At 42.4% G+C, this 15,435-nt stretch overlaps 1 protein-coding gene across 1 annotated transcript in view; it reads right to left on the reverse strand.

Moving 5' to 3' along the window:
• Window positions 1-585: 585 nt before the first annotated feature.
• LOC138199320 (partitioning defective 3 homolog) overlaps window positions 586-15,435 on the reverse strand; it is a 362,202-nt gene continuing 347,352 nt past the window's right edge. Inside the window, exons 23-24 of the mRNA XM_069151329.1 lie at window positions 7,455-7,582; window positions 586-2,393 (exon numbers count right to left, since the gene is read on the reverse strand). Coding sequence (XP_069007430.1) covers window positions 1,979-2,393; window positions 7,455-7,582 — 543 coding nt within the window. The 3' untranslated portion in view covers window positions 586-1,978. The remainder of the gene's footprint in view (window positions 2,394-7,454; window positions 7,583-15,435) is intronic.

The following is a 15,435-nucleotide window of genomic DNA, read 5'->3' on the forward strand; positions in this document are numbered from 1 at the left end:
ATTCTCCGCTAAGCTCATTTCTGCCATGCATATGCATACATGGGTTTCTCATCAGTTTTTTACTGTACATCTCCAAATTTGCCTGATCTTAGACAGGGACAATATCCATGTGATAGCTGTGTCACTAAATAGCATTATAAATATGATATATCCCTGTATTCAAACGAGACTTAAACTGAAACGGACACAAAGTAGCTTTAAGTCTACACAAGTTTATACTGCAGACGATTTAACTATTGGTCAAATTTTGAACACATTTATCACAAAGCAGTATACTGTATTGCTACTACAACAGTTAAAAGAAGGAGGGAATGGACATGGTAGAGGAGAAATCTGATTACCTGGTCAGATTTACACCAGTGTCCTGTTAGCTGTATAACTGCTTCTCTCTTAACCTGGTTTCTTGAGTGCATAAAAACAGTTTTAAAAACAGCTTGCTACTCAAAAGTAATTGTCACATTGTCAAACTTGTCCTCAACCTGAAGAACAAATTCTTGTTTTTTAAAAGTATGGAAATACAAGAACGCGTGGTCTCACCCCCCCACCCCCCTGCCCCCCTCTCCCACCCACCCACACACACACACACACACACACACACACATTTTGAAAAATACACCACTAAATATTGATTGAACGATCCAGAGTGGTTTTCTATCAATGGACATAATCATGAAGGAAAACAAAATCAGCTCCATTGTATCTGGCCCACGGATAGTCAGTCCCACACTGAAGCCACCCGCTGCAGAGCCGATGTGGTTTCCCACCCTGATGAAATATTCAGTGAGGAACAGCGCAGACACCTAAAGGCCAACAGGCTTCGGTTACAGCCAAACCGTCCTAGGAGAGGTCGGGGCCACGCTGGCAAGGGCGCTGTTTCTCTCTCCTCGCCACACATGACAACAAACACACACAAAGGGGGCACATTCATTTTTAATGAAGCCCATTAATTAATAACCCAGACCTGACCCCATTTATACTGCTTGGATTCTCTGGGTGGGAGGAGCAGAGGAGGAATAAAGAAGATCTGAAGCTGTTTTTCCTCCACTGAGAGCTCCGGATGGTGAGCGTGACAATGTGAGGAGGAAAAAAAAGAAGAAAAAAGAAGATAAAGCAGCCGGAAAAGAGGAAGAGCGAATTCAGGATTATCATATTGAATACAAGAGGAGGATGGGAAAAGGATACAGCTTGTGAGTACGTGCTGGATCTGAAACCAAAAGGGACATCGCCCTGAATTGAGGGGGATGGGCGCTCATGTCCAAAACCCAAGCACTGACTCCACAGTTCACACAAGCTCCTTAACCTCCACACTGTCACGACATGTCAGCTCCTGCCAGCACTATCTCTCTCACACACACACACACACACACACACACACACACACTCACACATCTGTATTGCTGGTTAAAGTCCCCATGAACAGCAAAAATAAGCCTCATTCACACAAGCATGGTATCGACTAAGATCCCTGCCAGCACCCGGATGGTACAAGAACATGCCTGGACTGTGTCTCTGAGTTTATGAGGTTCAGGTGAGACTGCTGTGAGATGCTGCGATGACCCAAACAGATCGACTTCTGCTTTACTGAATGTGACGGACGGATGGGTCGAAAACTGCAGATCATGAGTGAAAAAATGGAGCCGATGCCTGCAGAAGGTGAACAATCAGTGGACTGAAAGGCACTTATATACAAAGTTAAGACGATCGTGATTCTGGACAATAAAACATCTGAAATTGTTTTTGATACAGTTACAAAGGATCATGGTTCGTATCATTAAAAAAAAAAAAAATCTGCTTTTAAATATTAACATTTTATAACAACAGTCCCATAAAAATCTTTGTACCTCAGTTTTTTTTAATATATAAAAACAACCAAACAAATATCATGTTTCCCTCTTGGTATTTTTCCCTGTAAATGCTTGTGAGGCTCAGAGTCTCGTTCTCCCACCGACATTCATTTCCCCGCCTCCGTTTCACTGTCTCAGGAATAAAACAGCCTTCCTTTCTCCGAACCCTGAAGCCTGCTGAGCTTAGCAAGTTGAGAAGGCGACGGGGGTACGTCCTGTCTGTAGGGGCCCTTGGTCTGAGGCGGGGCCTGCACCGGGGCAGAGCCAGGAGCCTGAGCGGGGTCTCTGCTGCTGCTGGGGGCCTCCGGTGCAGGAGGCGGCCGGGCCTTGTTAGCCTCCTGCTCTCTGCGTCTCTGCTCCTGCCTCAGCAGCTCCTGTGTTTCTAAGAGGACGCGGGCGTTGAAGCTGGACGTTCCCAGGTAGCCGTTGCGTGAGCCCTGGCCCCCGGAGTAGCGAGGGTTCTCCTTAGATGTTGGGATTCCCTCTGCTGGCCCATACACCTGGTCCCACGAGTCCTGGGACACCGTGCTGGGGTTCTTACGAGGTTGTCTAAACACACAGAGACACAGGTGGAGAGGTCAGTTAAGTGAGCCACCTGAATCTAAAGAGAACAGAGACAGTACATTCTGCTATAAAAGGATGTTTTCGCCAGCGGCTGGAGGTCAACACTATTGAAGGGCAATTCAAAAGAAAATGCTCTTCAGCGGGGACATTTTTTGCGAGATTAAAAGCGGGTTGTGGTCGTGGTATTCAATTCAGATATTGAAAGCAACATGAGCAGATCAGTTTTAGCCCGCTGCATGATTACAGTGAATCCAGTGACATAAAGATGGAGACATGAAGGCGACAGGAAACAAACAGCGGAAGCCAGAAACGCCCACAGCACTATTAGTTCCACATTGTAAACAAACACAAATGTTAAAACCTCCCTGAGAAAAATGGCTGCTTTCATCCATTTAACTCCTTTTTGGGGATGCAGACAGGAGCACTTACAGATCAGACAGAGTAATGGCAGGCCTCACGGCGTTATCCGGCTTCTACTCTTCTTCAGCCTCCCTGCCAGGCCCCACATTGACAGGAGAGGCCAAGATGCACACATATTATCTCTCATACAAAAAAAAAAAAAAAAAAAATTGAATGCACATGCATGTTTTCCACCACACATTGGGCCTGGAGAGCCGTCATTGGAAAACTGCTAGGTCTCTGGCTAAATTGTTAAGTCTGCTCCTCCATTTATAGGATCCATTAGGGCCTATGTGCAGTGGGAGACCTGTGACAGTGTCTTTTGCATCAAGGGTGCAAAGAGAAATCCCATTCACATCCCTCTGACCCACAGGGTGCTTAAAAGGCTTTTGAGTTCACAACACAAGACTGCAGAGGGAGACAGGGACCCGACATGCTTTTAGGACGAAACACCTCTTCTCGGGCTGAATCTCATTCCAGAGAGGATGAGACGAACGACAGAATAATTCTGTGTTCAGTGTTCATTGCTTTTCTGTTTCCGAGGAAGTATTTTTTTTAAAATCTAAAAGTCAAACAAGGGAACTGGATCGAATTACTTACAAGTAATAAAAACATAAATCCTCTAAAGCTTGATTCATCGTTGTACATTTAGGGCTTATGCTTTAATTACAGATATTTGTTTTGGGTCTAAAAACGTTCTGATAATATTATGTAATGTTCTTGTGGTGTTTTCAGTGGGAAGTTTTTCAATTTTTTTTTTGTTCCCAGAATGGTTTTCTGAAAGGCAGGATAATGCTCTCTGGAAAACCTTTTGGGGTGAACATTCTTAACATTTTTCTTTATAACATTGTCAGAACATTAGGCCCTGATTCTTAAAAATGTCAGTCGCAGTTTTTTGTTTCATTATGTTATTATTAGAACAGGATAAAATATTTTTTTTAAAAACATACAAATATTTTGTGGTAACATTCTAAAAAGATCTTGAAATCTTTTTAGAGAATGTTCGCGTACCTATAAGAAAAAAACATTATGTAAACAACAAAACAACAACCTTCTGATTAAAACAATCCGAGAACATTGTATAATTTCCAGCTGTGTATAGCCACCGTGAAATGACCCGGAGCTGATGTGTTGTCACCATTCAAAAGAGTAACCATACGTTTACACTACAGATGCCATTTGGAGACTAAAAGAACTGTGATTGGCTGCTTGTGTTTTCTCCTTCAGGATTCAAATGGCAGCGGTGACGCCCGTATGGCGATGTCGTCTTCTCTGTAAACTTTGTGCTCGCTGTGGCCTCTGATCTGTACGGCTAAATTCAAATAAACACATTGATTGTACTGAAGAAATTTCCCTTTCAGAACAAAACTAAGTGAAATATTGTTGCAAGGATGTAACTCCTTCCTGTCCTGTAATGGATAACCCACCACTGATGTGTGCCACGAAGGAACTGTAAACACAACCGCAGAATCCAGTGTTTTGGTGGTGATAAACAGAGAAATCCATCGCAAGTATAAATGGAAACCTGCGCCACAGATACCTACGCCAGGGCTCACATTTACCCTGCGTGTCAAACATAAATCCTGCTCATGGATTCCAAGCAATGCAATTCTCAAGTGAATATTACAAAATTATGAATGCATTCTTTCTTTATTATCATTTAATTTAGCTTTCTCTTGATAAATATGTGTTTTCTATCATCATCTCTGTGTAACTCAGTGTGACGAGCATCCCACAACTCCAGTATGACTAATGAAAGCCTTTGTGGTCCACACTGTCTACGAGACCGAGCTGAAGTACATGGTGCCGTAACGGGAGCGTGCGGGCCTTTGTAAGTCTACATTTACGCGTGTGGACAAATATGTATGCATTTAAGCGCTGCTCATGAGCAACACAAACATATCGTCTTGTTCCGCTGTGTGTGTTTCATGCGTGTGTGAGTATGAGGGTAATTGACGACGGGGCAGATGTAGGGACAGACTGCAGAGAGAGCCCCACCACATGCTCCATATCTGGGGTTTGCTGTCCGGGCGAGCAGCCATACATTTTACACCCCGACTTGGCTTCCAGAGCAGCCAGCACCGCTCACGAGGGAGCGGCTCGTTTAGAAACCCCGGACGCCTGTTGCACGAGGCGGCGGGCTGCGATTCCACGACGACCTTTTAGGTTTTAAAGCAGACAAGAGAAAACGGGGGAGATTGTTGGCGAAGAGACGAGGGCAGAGATGGCATTGTTCCACAGGAATGCAATCGTGATTGATGCGTTGGGGTATCGGGTTCTCTTATCGCCACGACTCCTGCGCCAGAACATGTCACAACGTAGATTAGTTACATTTACAGAGGGAGGAGATGGGAAAATAAATCATGCCAAAGAGTGGGGTAAATTTAGAATGACAGAAAATAACAAACAAAGCCAGGAAGTTGGCTCACACAAAAATGTGTGGCCGCTGTGTGTTTCTGTAAAACAGCTGGGAAGAATCAGAGTTTATGAGAGGGAGGAAAAAGCTTTCACACACACGCACCGACTCAAAATGATTAGGGAAAAGCCCCAAATGCATCCAATGGGCAACGGAACAATCGTTTCTATATTGTACAAATAAATTGTCTACAAACCTGGAATAATGTTTTCTTTACAGCATGCTGAGGAATGCACTAGCTGCGTGTTTAGATGGAAGAGCTACTGGCAGTTCTCTCAGGCCGCATCTAAGAACCTTATCTTGACGGCATTCATGTGTGTGTGTGTATTTTCGTGTGTGAGTGCGTCCCTCTCAGGCTAATCAGCGGTCTCTCCTTCCTACTAAAACACTCGTTCCTCTCCCGGCCCCCTCTCGCCCTCCGTTGCCTGTCACCGCTAATCCTGCTCCAACAACAAGCCTTCATTAGTGCTCTTCCAATCCTCACATCCCAGACAGCCAGCTAAGCCTGGCCGTCATCAGATAACCAGCTACCATGGCTTCTTCTGGAAGCTCTTTGGGTTGGAGTTTTTTTTTTTTTTTTTGTAAGGGAATGTCCCCTTTTTTCAGCTGAACGGCTGACTGCCCAGGCTTCCTGTTTTGAAGGAGAAGGGCAGGATGGGGAGGCTCCAGAAAGAGAGGCGGTTGGAAGGAATTGTGGTTATTAATCTGGAGATGTGAGACTTTCAGCTCTTTAATGAGGAGCCGTGGCGAGACATGAGCTCTGAAAAGCCTCAGCCGGGGTCAAGCGTCAAGCCTGAGCTCATGCGACTCGTTGCTGGAAGACGCTATGAGATTATGAGAGGAATGCATATCAAAGGCCATCCCCGCCCGGCTATTCGGCCGGGCCGGACCAACTTTCCCAGGAGAAGCGACTCACCGGGAAGGGAGGCCTCGAGGCAACTGTCACATCACATGAGATGCCGGCAGATAACACCTATGAAGGGAATGCATAGATCAGTCCGGCTTATACAGACCACATTGATTATGTGTCCATGTGGACCGCAAATCCATAGCCATGGACAGGAACATGTTTTAATCGACCCGACTGTGACTGCTCAGAAAGCTGCAGAGCAAAAGCGGAATGAAGAAATGATTGGTGTTTGTGCAGGGAGAGGCTAAAACACACGAGAGCCGAGTTCCTCCGGCCAAGAAAACCAAAAGACCACACACACATACTGTACAATATACACACAAATTACTTGTTCTTGTCTTTGTTTAAACTGGCAGCAAAACTTAAATAAATCAGACTTTACTTTCAGCTTCTTAGATCACACTGTACATTTCATAACACTAAAAACTCACATCGGATTTTTTTCAGAGTGAGAATACTTTTTAAAAAAAAAATTGATTTTATTAAAACCTTTAAATTCCCATGTCAGTCCTTCACTGGATAGATGTAATACCATTAGAGACATTTCTCTTTCAGGATGTAAAGCTTCAAATGTGGAAATTTTCCACGAGCAAGGGGCTGGCTTCACAATTTGAGTAAAAGGAAGATTAGAAAACTTCAGAGGACGGGTAAAGACACTTAATGGAGCGACTGCAGGAGCTGCAAATAGGGATACTAAACTTGTTTCCCCCCCACAGGCCTGTAGAGATGTAAGATACGGTGAGTTTCATTGGCATTCTTTTGACAAATATGCAAAAGAATGGAAACAAGATGATGAAGAAGATGAAGAGCGCCGCTTGTAGCTCTGAACTCAAGCTGTGGAAGGCAAGAGATTGCCAAGAGAAAATTCCTTTTAAAAACACGATAATGGAGCTGTTATTCATTATAAGGGACGTATCGGAGATGAGGGGGACAAAGTCACCACTTCCTTAGGGTCAGCGTTGACTTAATGAAGTTGAATATCAGTCAAATAATTCCAAGTGATCACATTAAATGATTTCATTCAAAGAGTTTTGCTAAGAATCATTTAAATGTCTGGAGATGAGTGTAAAGTGGCTTTGTGGTGATTGACTTTGAGGGAAGCTAAAGAGACATGTGACAGAAAGAGTTGAGAAAAAAAAAGGATAAAGGCAAAAATATGAGGGAAAAGAAACTGATGGAAATCTAAAAAAGTCAAATGAAGAGGTTGAGAAAGAGCATAAAGAACGTGATAAGTCACAGAGGGAAGAGGCGGAGACAGACTGATGTCCAGACAGACAGATGGAATAAAGGAAGATGAAGAAAAGGCGGAAGGATGTCTCACCGGGGCAGGGAGTTGTACTGTCTCTGGGCTTGTTGGAAACCATCTCTGCTCTCCTGCTGCTGTTTCTGAGCCTGAGTCTCCACCGTCACAGAATGGCGTCCGCTCGGTGTCTCCGTCCCGTTGCTCACCTGTTGCATCAAGTCAGGATACACAGGGATAAGACACAAAAAGACAGCCGATGCCTTCTTGTTTGCACACTCATACACACACACAGACTTGTGTTTCCCTCAGCACGGCAGGTGGTTTGACAGTGTGGTGTCTCCTGTGTGTTGGGCTGGCCTCAGGGAGCAGCTAGTTAGTAGGTGGCATCGCATGCTGACTGTGGAACTGAAAAATGCACCTGCGCCAGTGGATAAAAATCCTCTTGATAATTCCCTTAAAGGAGCACTTCACACAGTCTTTCTGTCATTTACTAATCCGCAATACACCAGACCGACATCAGAAACTTTATAAAAATATTTAAAAAGTTTAAAGTAACATATTTGCTTGTATATAGAGGGACATTTTTATGAGAAAAAAACTGTAAAGCAGAGGACGCGACACATGTTCACAACAGCAGACATTCACATTGACTGAAGAGTGACAGTGTTGCATCATGGGTTGTTAGTAGTTTCAATGTTTCTTGACAAATGAGTGTGTTTAGAACATGTTTTTAAAAGTTAGTCAGCCCTGAAAGTGTTTAGTTATCCCAGTCTAAGCTCAGCTACCTTCTTACGACTTCTCTAATGTGTTTTGCTGCCACAGGGGAAATAAACTCCTGATGAGGGAAAACTAGTTGAAAGCTTCTGTGTTGACTGTAGAAATGAGCTGTGGCCTGAATCCACAGTAAATATAGCCAAGAATTACTGCTGTTACACAGAGTCATGATGAGAGGCTCAAAAAACCTCTCCTGTCTGAAGACGCAGCTACCAAAGAAAATCATTTAAAACCACGTCCAAGTGCCTGGCAGGAGAGTGTATGAGTGTGATGAAGAATGAGCTGCACCTGAAAACATCCAAGTCTGGGATTTCTGTTTCACTTTTATGATAATGAAGCTCTTATCGTCAGACAAACAGCACTTAAGAAACTCTTTTTCAGCTGCACTGGTCTGATAAAGCTGCTGTGAAACACCTGTTGAGAGGGGAATACTCCATAATTCAAGTTTTATATACACTGAGCATGCTGTGAATAATACGTCATTATATAAAACTAATTTAGGATGAAAATACACTTAATGCATTTACAGGTCATATGGTATTTTTAATATCATTATCTGAGTTTATTAATATTTCAGTGACTTTGTGCTAAGCATTCCCTGACTGTTCTCATTTCCAAACACCACAATTGTACCCAGGAGACTGATGTTGGTGTCCATGAGGAAGCAAAGGTCAATGTGGATTTGACTTGAGTGCCTGAGAAAGCAAAAGTCAGCGTGGATTTTACTTCACTAACATAAGTAAGTTGCTTACGTAAGGCAGAATATTTAAAAGCATATTTATGTAAACTAACGTATGTAATGTTACTGACGTAAAAACCATGATCATTTCATGACCCAAACCAAGTCGTTTTGGCGGCCAAACAAAGGAGTCACCCAGGAGACCAGCACTCTTGTCCGTCAGAAAGTAAAATTCAGCATAGATTTCACATAAGTAATGTGAAGTAACCTATTCAACTCATGTAAACTAACTTTTCCAATGTATGTAGTGTTACTTACATAAATCTGCATCTTGTAACGCAATCCATGATCATTTACAAACCCCAACAAAGTTGTTTTGGTACTAAATGCTAACCAAACTGCGACCATGTCACAAATAACTTAAACCATATTCCTCTACTAAACATATCCATGTGGCTTTTGGTGCCTAAACTTAAAGCACCTTGTTCACATCTCTGCGATGCCAGCGGGCTGTGACTAAACTTCAGTAATGGATGCCTTGGGATGAAACCAGGTTGTCTTGCTCGTGAAGTATTTATAATGTAACCCTCATTACATCTCAATCACTGGCCACTGTTGTGTATTGGTATTTTCTGTTCTGTATTACTACACTTCTATAGATGGAGCTCTTCTCTATCAGCTGCAGTGGAAATCACTGCTCTTGCTAAATACAGGTTGCATCAGTTTGGTGCTGAAGAACACCAGAGAGAGACGGACGTAAGCAGCACCAGTGTGCTAAAGACATCAAATACAGATGAATATCACCAGTTGCAGCTTCATTCCACATTAGCGTGTGTCTACACACTGCTAACCTGTTCCTGTGTGCATGTGTGTTTGTTGTCTGATCATCTGTGAGGTTGACATGGAGATATCATCTCCCTCAACACCAGCACGCTGCTAACGAGCTGGCTGATGAAAGAACATGACAAGCCAATTAAACTGAAGCGAGCTGAGGAAGCTGTCGCAAGTTTGGCTTGACCAAGTGTCAGTTTTCATAAGGCTCGGACGATAATGTGGTAGGCAGGTGGTGGTGGTGGTGGTAGTGGATGGGTTGTGTGCATACATTTCTGCTTAAGTAAACACCAACCAGTAATTTTCCTTATTTTACTTGCCAGCTGAGTTTTAAAACTAAACAGCACCTTCAACGATTCAGCATTTGATAGCTTAGAAAGAAACTTTTTGTACATTTGGAAAATCTGCCTCTGCAGTGGTGGAGCTGGTAGGAGAGGGGTAACAGTACATGATAGAAAGGACTAATGGGGTAAAGGTGCGTTGGTGGAATAAAAGGCTGTCAGCAAAAAAACATCTTCTTGGAAACATCTTGAGTTCCTGAAAGGGCTGCGTTCCTCCTCACTTGGACAGCTGCAATAACAGCGCAATTACATTTCACTCAGTGTCAATAGCAAGTCCTTTCTCAAGTCCTGAAAACATAACAGTATTCCACGTGGGTGAAGTGAATTGGACTCAGATGTTTCAGGTTTCGCCGCAACAACATGTCCTTTGGCTCAGAAAAATGTAGAGCAATATCAGATGAACTGTAAGGGGGAAAGAAGAAATTATTTTACTGGAGCCAAATGCGGTAGTGAGAAAATAATTAGTCACGCACACTGAAAGTTCTTGATGTGATTTGAGAGGAAGTGGCGAGGAATCCGGAGGTGCTTCGGTTTAAAGCTGAACTGTTGAGCTGGATGACGCCATGCCAGGAGAAATGCATGAGAAATAGCCAGGAGAGAAAATCAGTCAGAGTAATGGCATTATCCAGGGAAGGAGAATCAGATTATTCCATGTTAGGCCTGGAATACAATGCCATATAAAACATGGCATTTGTTGAAATCAAATTAAAGAGACGTCCGTGTTTGTTTTTATCCAATAATGTGAAAAATGATGTGGATGCGGCCCGGTTTTATCTCCCCCCTGTTTCCTTGGTGGTATTGCAGACAAAGCAGGGAGAAAAAAATAAATCTCCACCTGTTTAAACACAAGAGCCGTGGGGGACATAATTATGAAAATTATTTGCAGGTATCAAAAATCCAGGACGAGGAAAGCAGCTGGGTGGGAGTCGAGCTTTAAAAGTTCAAAACACGAGCGAAGACGGCTGAAGTGTAATATTTCTTGGTTCGCAAACCTTTCACATATCAAAGCAGGTTTCTGTGATGGGTCAGCACCAACATGTGGCTGTACCGCCCACACTCCTCGTGATGCTGTGTTTGTAGGTCTTCGCATAGGGAACAGTTTTAAGAGTCAGTACACAAACAGACATATGGAAGACATTTGAGTTGCTAATGGGCAGACAGAGCAAGAAGCGAGTGAGAGAATGGCAGTGAAACACCACATCCTGACAAAAGCCCAGCTGGATAATGATTCGCTCTTAAAGTCAGCGTGCCGACCCAATTCCGCCAATTTATTATAGGCAAGCCCAGTCCATTTGCGGTTGGCGGGGTGTGTAGCTCCGGGCGGAGTATCCATCTGAGAGCAAGCAGTGTGGTCTGTCATTTCCCAGTCTGTGGCCCAAGAAGCCACAGTGAATGGGAGGCTGCTTTGGTTATCTTTATATCACTTAAGGACTTAGCAGAACCAAATGTTGGAGTCTCTTTTTATGTAGTAAAGATAAACGTTTGGATGAATGTTTGGGATAATAGGCCTGAAAAATATGATTATGACTAACATCAGAGAGGTGGAATCACTTTGCTCCCCTCTTCAACCTCTATCTTATCCGTAAACAGTTTGGTATCTACCTAAATGGAGTGCAATACAAATGCTGGATGTGTCGGCATGCTTACAGCTGTGCACTCACATGCTTGCGAGTGCAGGTATGCGTTTTATCTGTGATTTAGCAGCCGGGACAAACAGCACATTCACTACGCCAAAAATCCATTCCACACTCTGAACCAGGCTATGTAACTTTATGATTGCTTGTCTGTCTGTCAGGTTTTGTTCAAAGATGATGTCAAGTCCTGTTGTTATTGAGGTTTTTTACCATGAGATCAATAAACGTGCGTTGCTACATCCACAACACTGAGCAGCGCTTATCCATAATTTACACATAGCATTTGAATAGATGATCGAACTGAGAAGAAGCTTGAGAAAAGAAAAATCAACATTTGTGATGAAGTGGAGAAAGAAAGTTTGTGTGATTCAGAAAGTAGAGACTCCTCTAAGCACAACAAAAAAGAAAAAGAAAAAAGCCTCACAAAAATACAATATTTACAGCTGCTTGATTCTACACTGCTATTGTCTTTTGTGAGGAGCCATACCTTTGGGTTACTATTCAATTATGTTGTCATTGGGTATTGATTATGTAACATTACTAGACATTTAATTTGCAGCCATATTTTTGAGTTATGGATATATAAAGTCTTGAAGCACGATTTAATTATTTTATCCCCATTTAAATTAATGGAGCACGCTCAGTATGCATTAATCTGGTCAGTGTGGGAACGTCTCACCAGACACCACATTTAAAGACTCAGTATACTGTAAAATACAGAGAGATGTATTTGGTGGCGTTGGGCTTCATCAATACTGTGTGAACTCCTTTGAACGTAACGAATGTTCATTTATCGATAAAAGTCCCGCACTATAGGTTTAAGAACTGAACGGTTGGTAGAAACCCTAGCTTCTTGCTACATTGTTCAGAGAGTTGAGATTCAGCCCTGCTCGGCAGCCCCACACAACACACCCCACGTATTGTTCGACTAGGGCAGGGGCTCCCACACTGCCATGGCTCAGAGTTATTTTGTATTAACTCTGACCTTTAGCCCCTGGGACGTCAAGTGACTGTGGCTAAAAGTGGCTTATTCTTCACATGATCACATAGGAAAGAGTTAGCTGTACACAATCAAGCACATTCAGGGGAGCCAATGTTTGTATCAACACAACAAATGCTTACAGACACATGTATCCTGGTAGCAGCAGATAAAGCGATAATAAAATCTAAAGAATTCTCATAAATACGGAGTTTACAAGCTGCGGTTGGTGTGTTTGATCCAAGGTACCAGCATGCTCACACTCCTCTGTGTGGTCATGCTCATTGGCGCTTGAACCCAACAACTCAAATTGATTTCATTGCCAGAGAGGGAGCACGAGAGCACGAGAGCAAGAGGGAGAGGGAGAGCGAGAAAAGGCAACTCTTTAGAAAATACATCATGCTTCATGATGAACATCTGAAAATCTCCTCTCAGAGGGCAGCAGGGAGGGAGGGAGAGAAAACATGCCAGCTCTAATTGTGTGTGTTGGCTCGGGGGCTGCGTGATAGACAGGCCTTCTCATGTCTCCGTCATTATTCCATTAAGGAGGAGCCGGGGTTCGAGGACTGACCTTTGTCATTACAGCCGTTCACAGCCGACATGCCTGAGCTCAGTCTCCAACACCCCAGAGGAAATCTACAGTCAAACCCACAAAGAGCGAACCCCACACCTCTCACTGCTCCACCTGTTCCTGTAACTCACTATGATCATCACTTTCTCAAATATTTTTTCAAACCCTTAAAGATAAACATTTCCAAAGAGGAATTGTTTAAAAGCAGTTCCTTTGGACTCAGTAGAGAAGTATATTTAGTACTGGACATACTGTTGAACTGTACATGTTTTCATTAATTTTTTTTTTTTTAAATCTGAACATCCAAATATCCATGGCAACTGGACTGACTACGTCTGCTGATAAAGATCATATTATAGCATCGAAAGCTCCAGAGCAGCTACTAAATGGATCTTGAGGATAGATTATTTTGTCAATAATACTTTAATATCTGGATAAATGTTCAAGCAAATCTGAACTGGTGCTTTGTTTTCAGAAGAAATTATATACTATATTACAACAAGTCATGTTTGCAGCTGCTCCTATTTTGGCTCCTACTGTCGATCTGCGTGGAGGCCATTATGCTGCAACCTTGAACACTCATGGTCAACGTGTTCAGCATTTAATTGCCTGCTCGAGCATTTTGCCTTCTCCTGGTTACATTCCCTGAATGTTTGGATTTATAACAGTGGAGGTCATTAAGGTTTTATTTTCATCATCGTGGACAATGTTCAGAAATGACATGAAGTGAAGTCCACTGTAAAAAAAAATAAGAAGAAAGATATCAATTTCAATACAAAAAGTAGCTCTAATAGGTTTGAACAGAACACAACCACAAGGTCATATTTTTCAGTGTGGGTCAAAATGTTTTCAAAAAATGCTGCTATTGTCACTGCTGCCTCACCCACAGTTATAAAACCCCCATTTCAAGGCAACAAGTTCACTGTCTGAGACTTGTATTGAGTTTTGAGTTTCATAATCTTTCTAAAAATAAACAAACAAGATGAAAACTCAGGGGAAGTGTTTATTTCTAGTTTTATTTTTACATTTTCCTTTTCTTGTCTTTTCATATATTTCATATTTTCCTTTCTTTTCCTTCCCATTTACCTTTCTTTTCCTTTTTCTTTTCCTCTCCTTCCCTTTTACCTTTCTTTTCTTTTCTTTCTTATTTTTCCCATCCCTTCCTTTTCTCCCTCTCCTCCCATCCCTTTCCTTACTTTTCTTTACTTTCCAGTTAATCATCACATTCAACAGCTATATGTGTCACTTCACATTTTTGCATTCCTCTTTTCTTTCCATACATCATGAATACAGCCATATCCATTCTGCCTTATAGATGACATGAAGACAGGCTTTCCCTTGAGTTCTTCTAATCAGTGTCAATGTATAACATGGGTATGCTTGTATCTTTCCCAACAAGCTCTCCCATTGTGAATCCATGTTCACAGGACTAAAATAACATGAAAGAGCACTAATAAAATAGACTTCAATACTCCAGGGGCAGCCCTATATCTTATTAGTGGTGGAATAGCAGTGGTACGCTCAACAATGTCAACAATCACAAGCAATTAGGAGCTCAGAGGCTCAGAGAGAACGACTGAAACTGCTTAGTGCTGAAAAAACACTTAACATCTCAGGGAGAATGGAAAGAGAGGGAGATTAAGAAAACAGTGATAGATGTCCGCTCAGTGATTTTTCAACCATCAGTGGAACAAACACTGAAGCAAATCCAGAGCAAATAAATTCGGCCTTCCTTTGTGTAGGAACACTGTGGGAAGTATGCTGTGTTTAACCCAAACTCATTCAGACAGCAAGAAAAACAGCGGAAGATGCCTCCTGCAGCAAACCAATTTAACTGACAAACTGACGCTGATAATTCTCCAGATAATTGCACGCCAAATATTTGAACTTCCAAGGTTCTGACATTGTCAGCCACCATTTAGAAAATAGCTCTGCTTGGTGGAACAACTATTCACCTTTTTTTAGTAACAAGGTCAGAAAAGTCACAGAGGAAAAAAAAAACTGTCTGTCTGAAGCCATTACAAGTCAGAAATACAAAGATAATACGCAGATATTTGACCTCTGACATGTTCCTACTTGGCTGTGTGTGTCTGGCTCCATTAGGTTTTGATATAGTTTAAAATAACAGGATGTATGACCTTAAACCAAAAGTCAAGCAATGAGGTTGATTGCTTTTAACACACCATAGAATAATGTAAATCACAGTGCAGCATGTTAAGATCATCAGTGATATCATATGTTCTTTGGAAA

Source organism: Embiotoca jacksoni, unplaced genomic scaffold (genome assembly GCF_022577435.1).
Source record: "Embiotoca jacksoni isolate LCO1_2020_lvr unplaced genomic scaffold, fEmbJac1.0.p SCAF_17, whole genome shotgun sequence".
Lineage (NCBI taxonomy): Eukaryota > Metazoa > Chordata > Actinopteri > Embiotocidae > Embiotoca > Embiotoca jacksoni.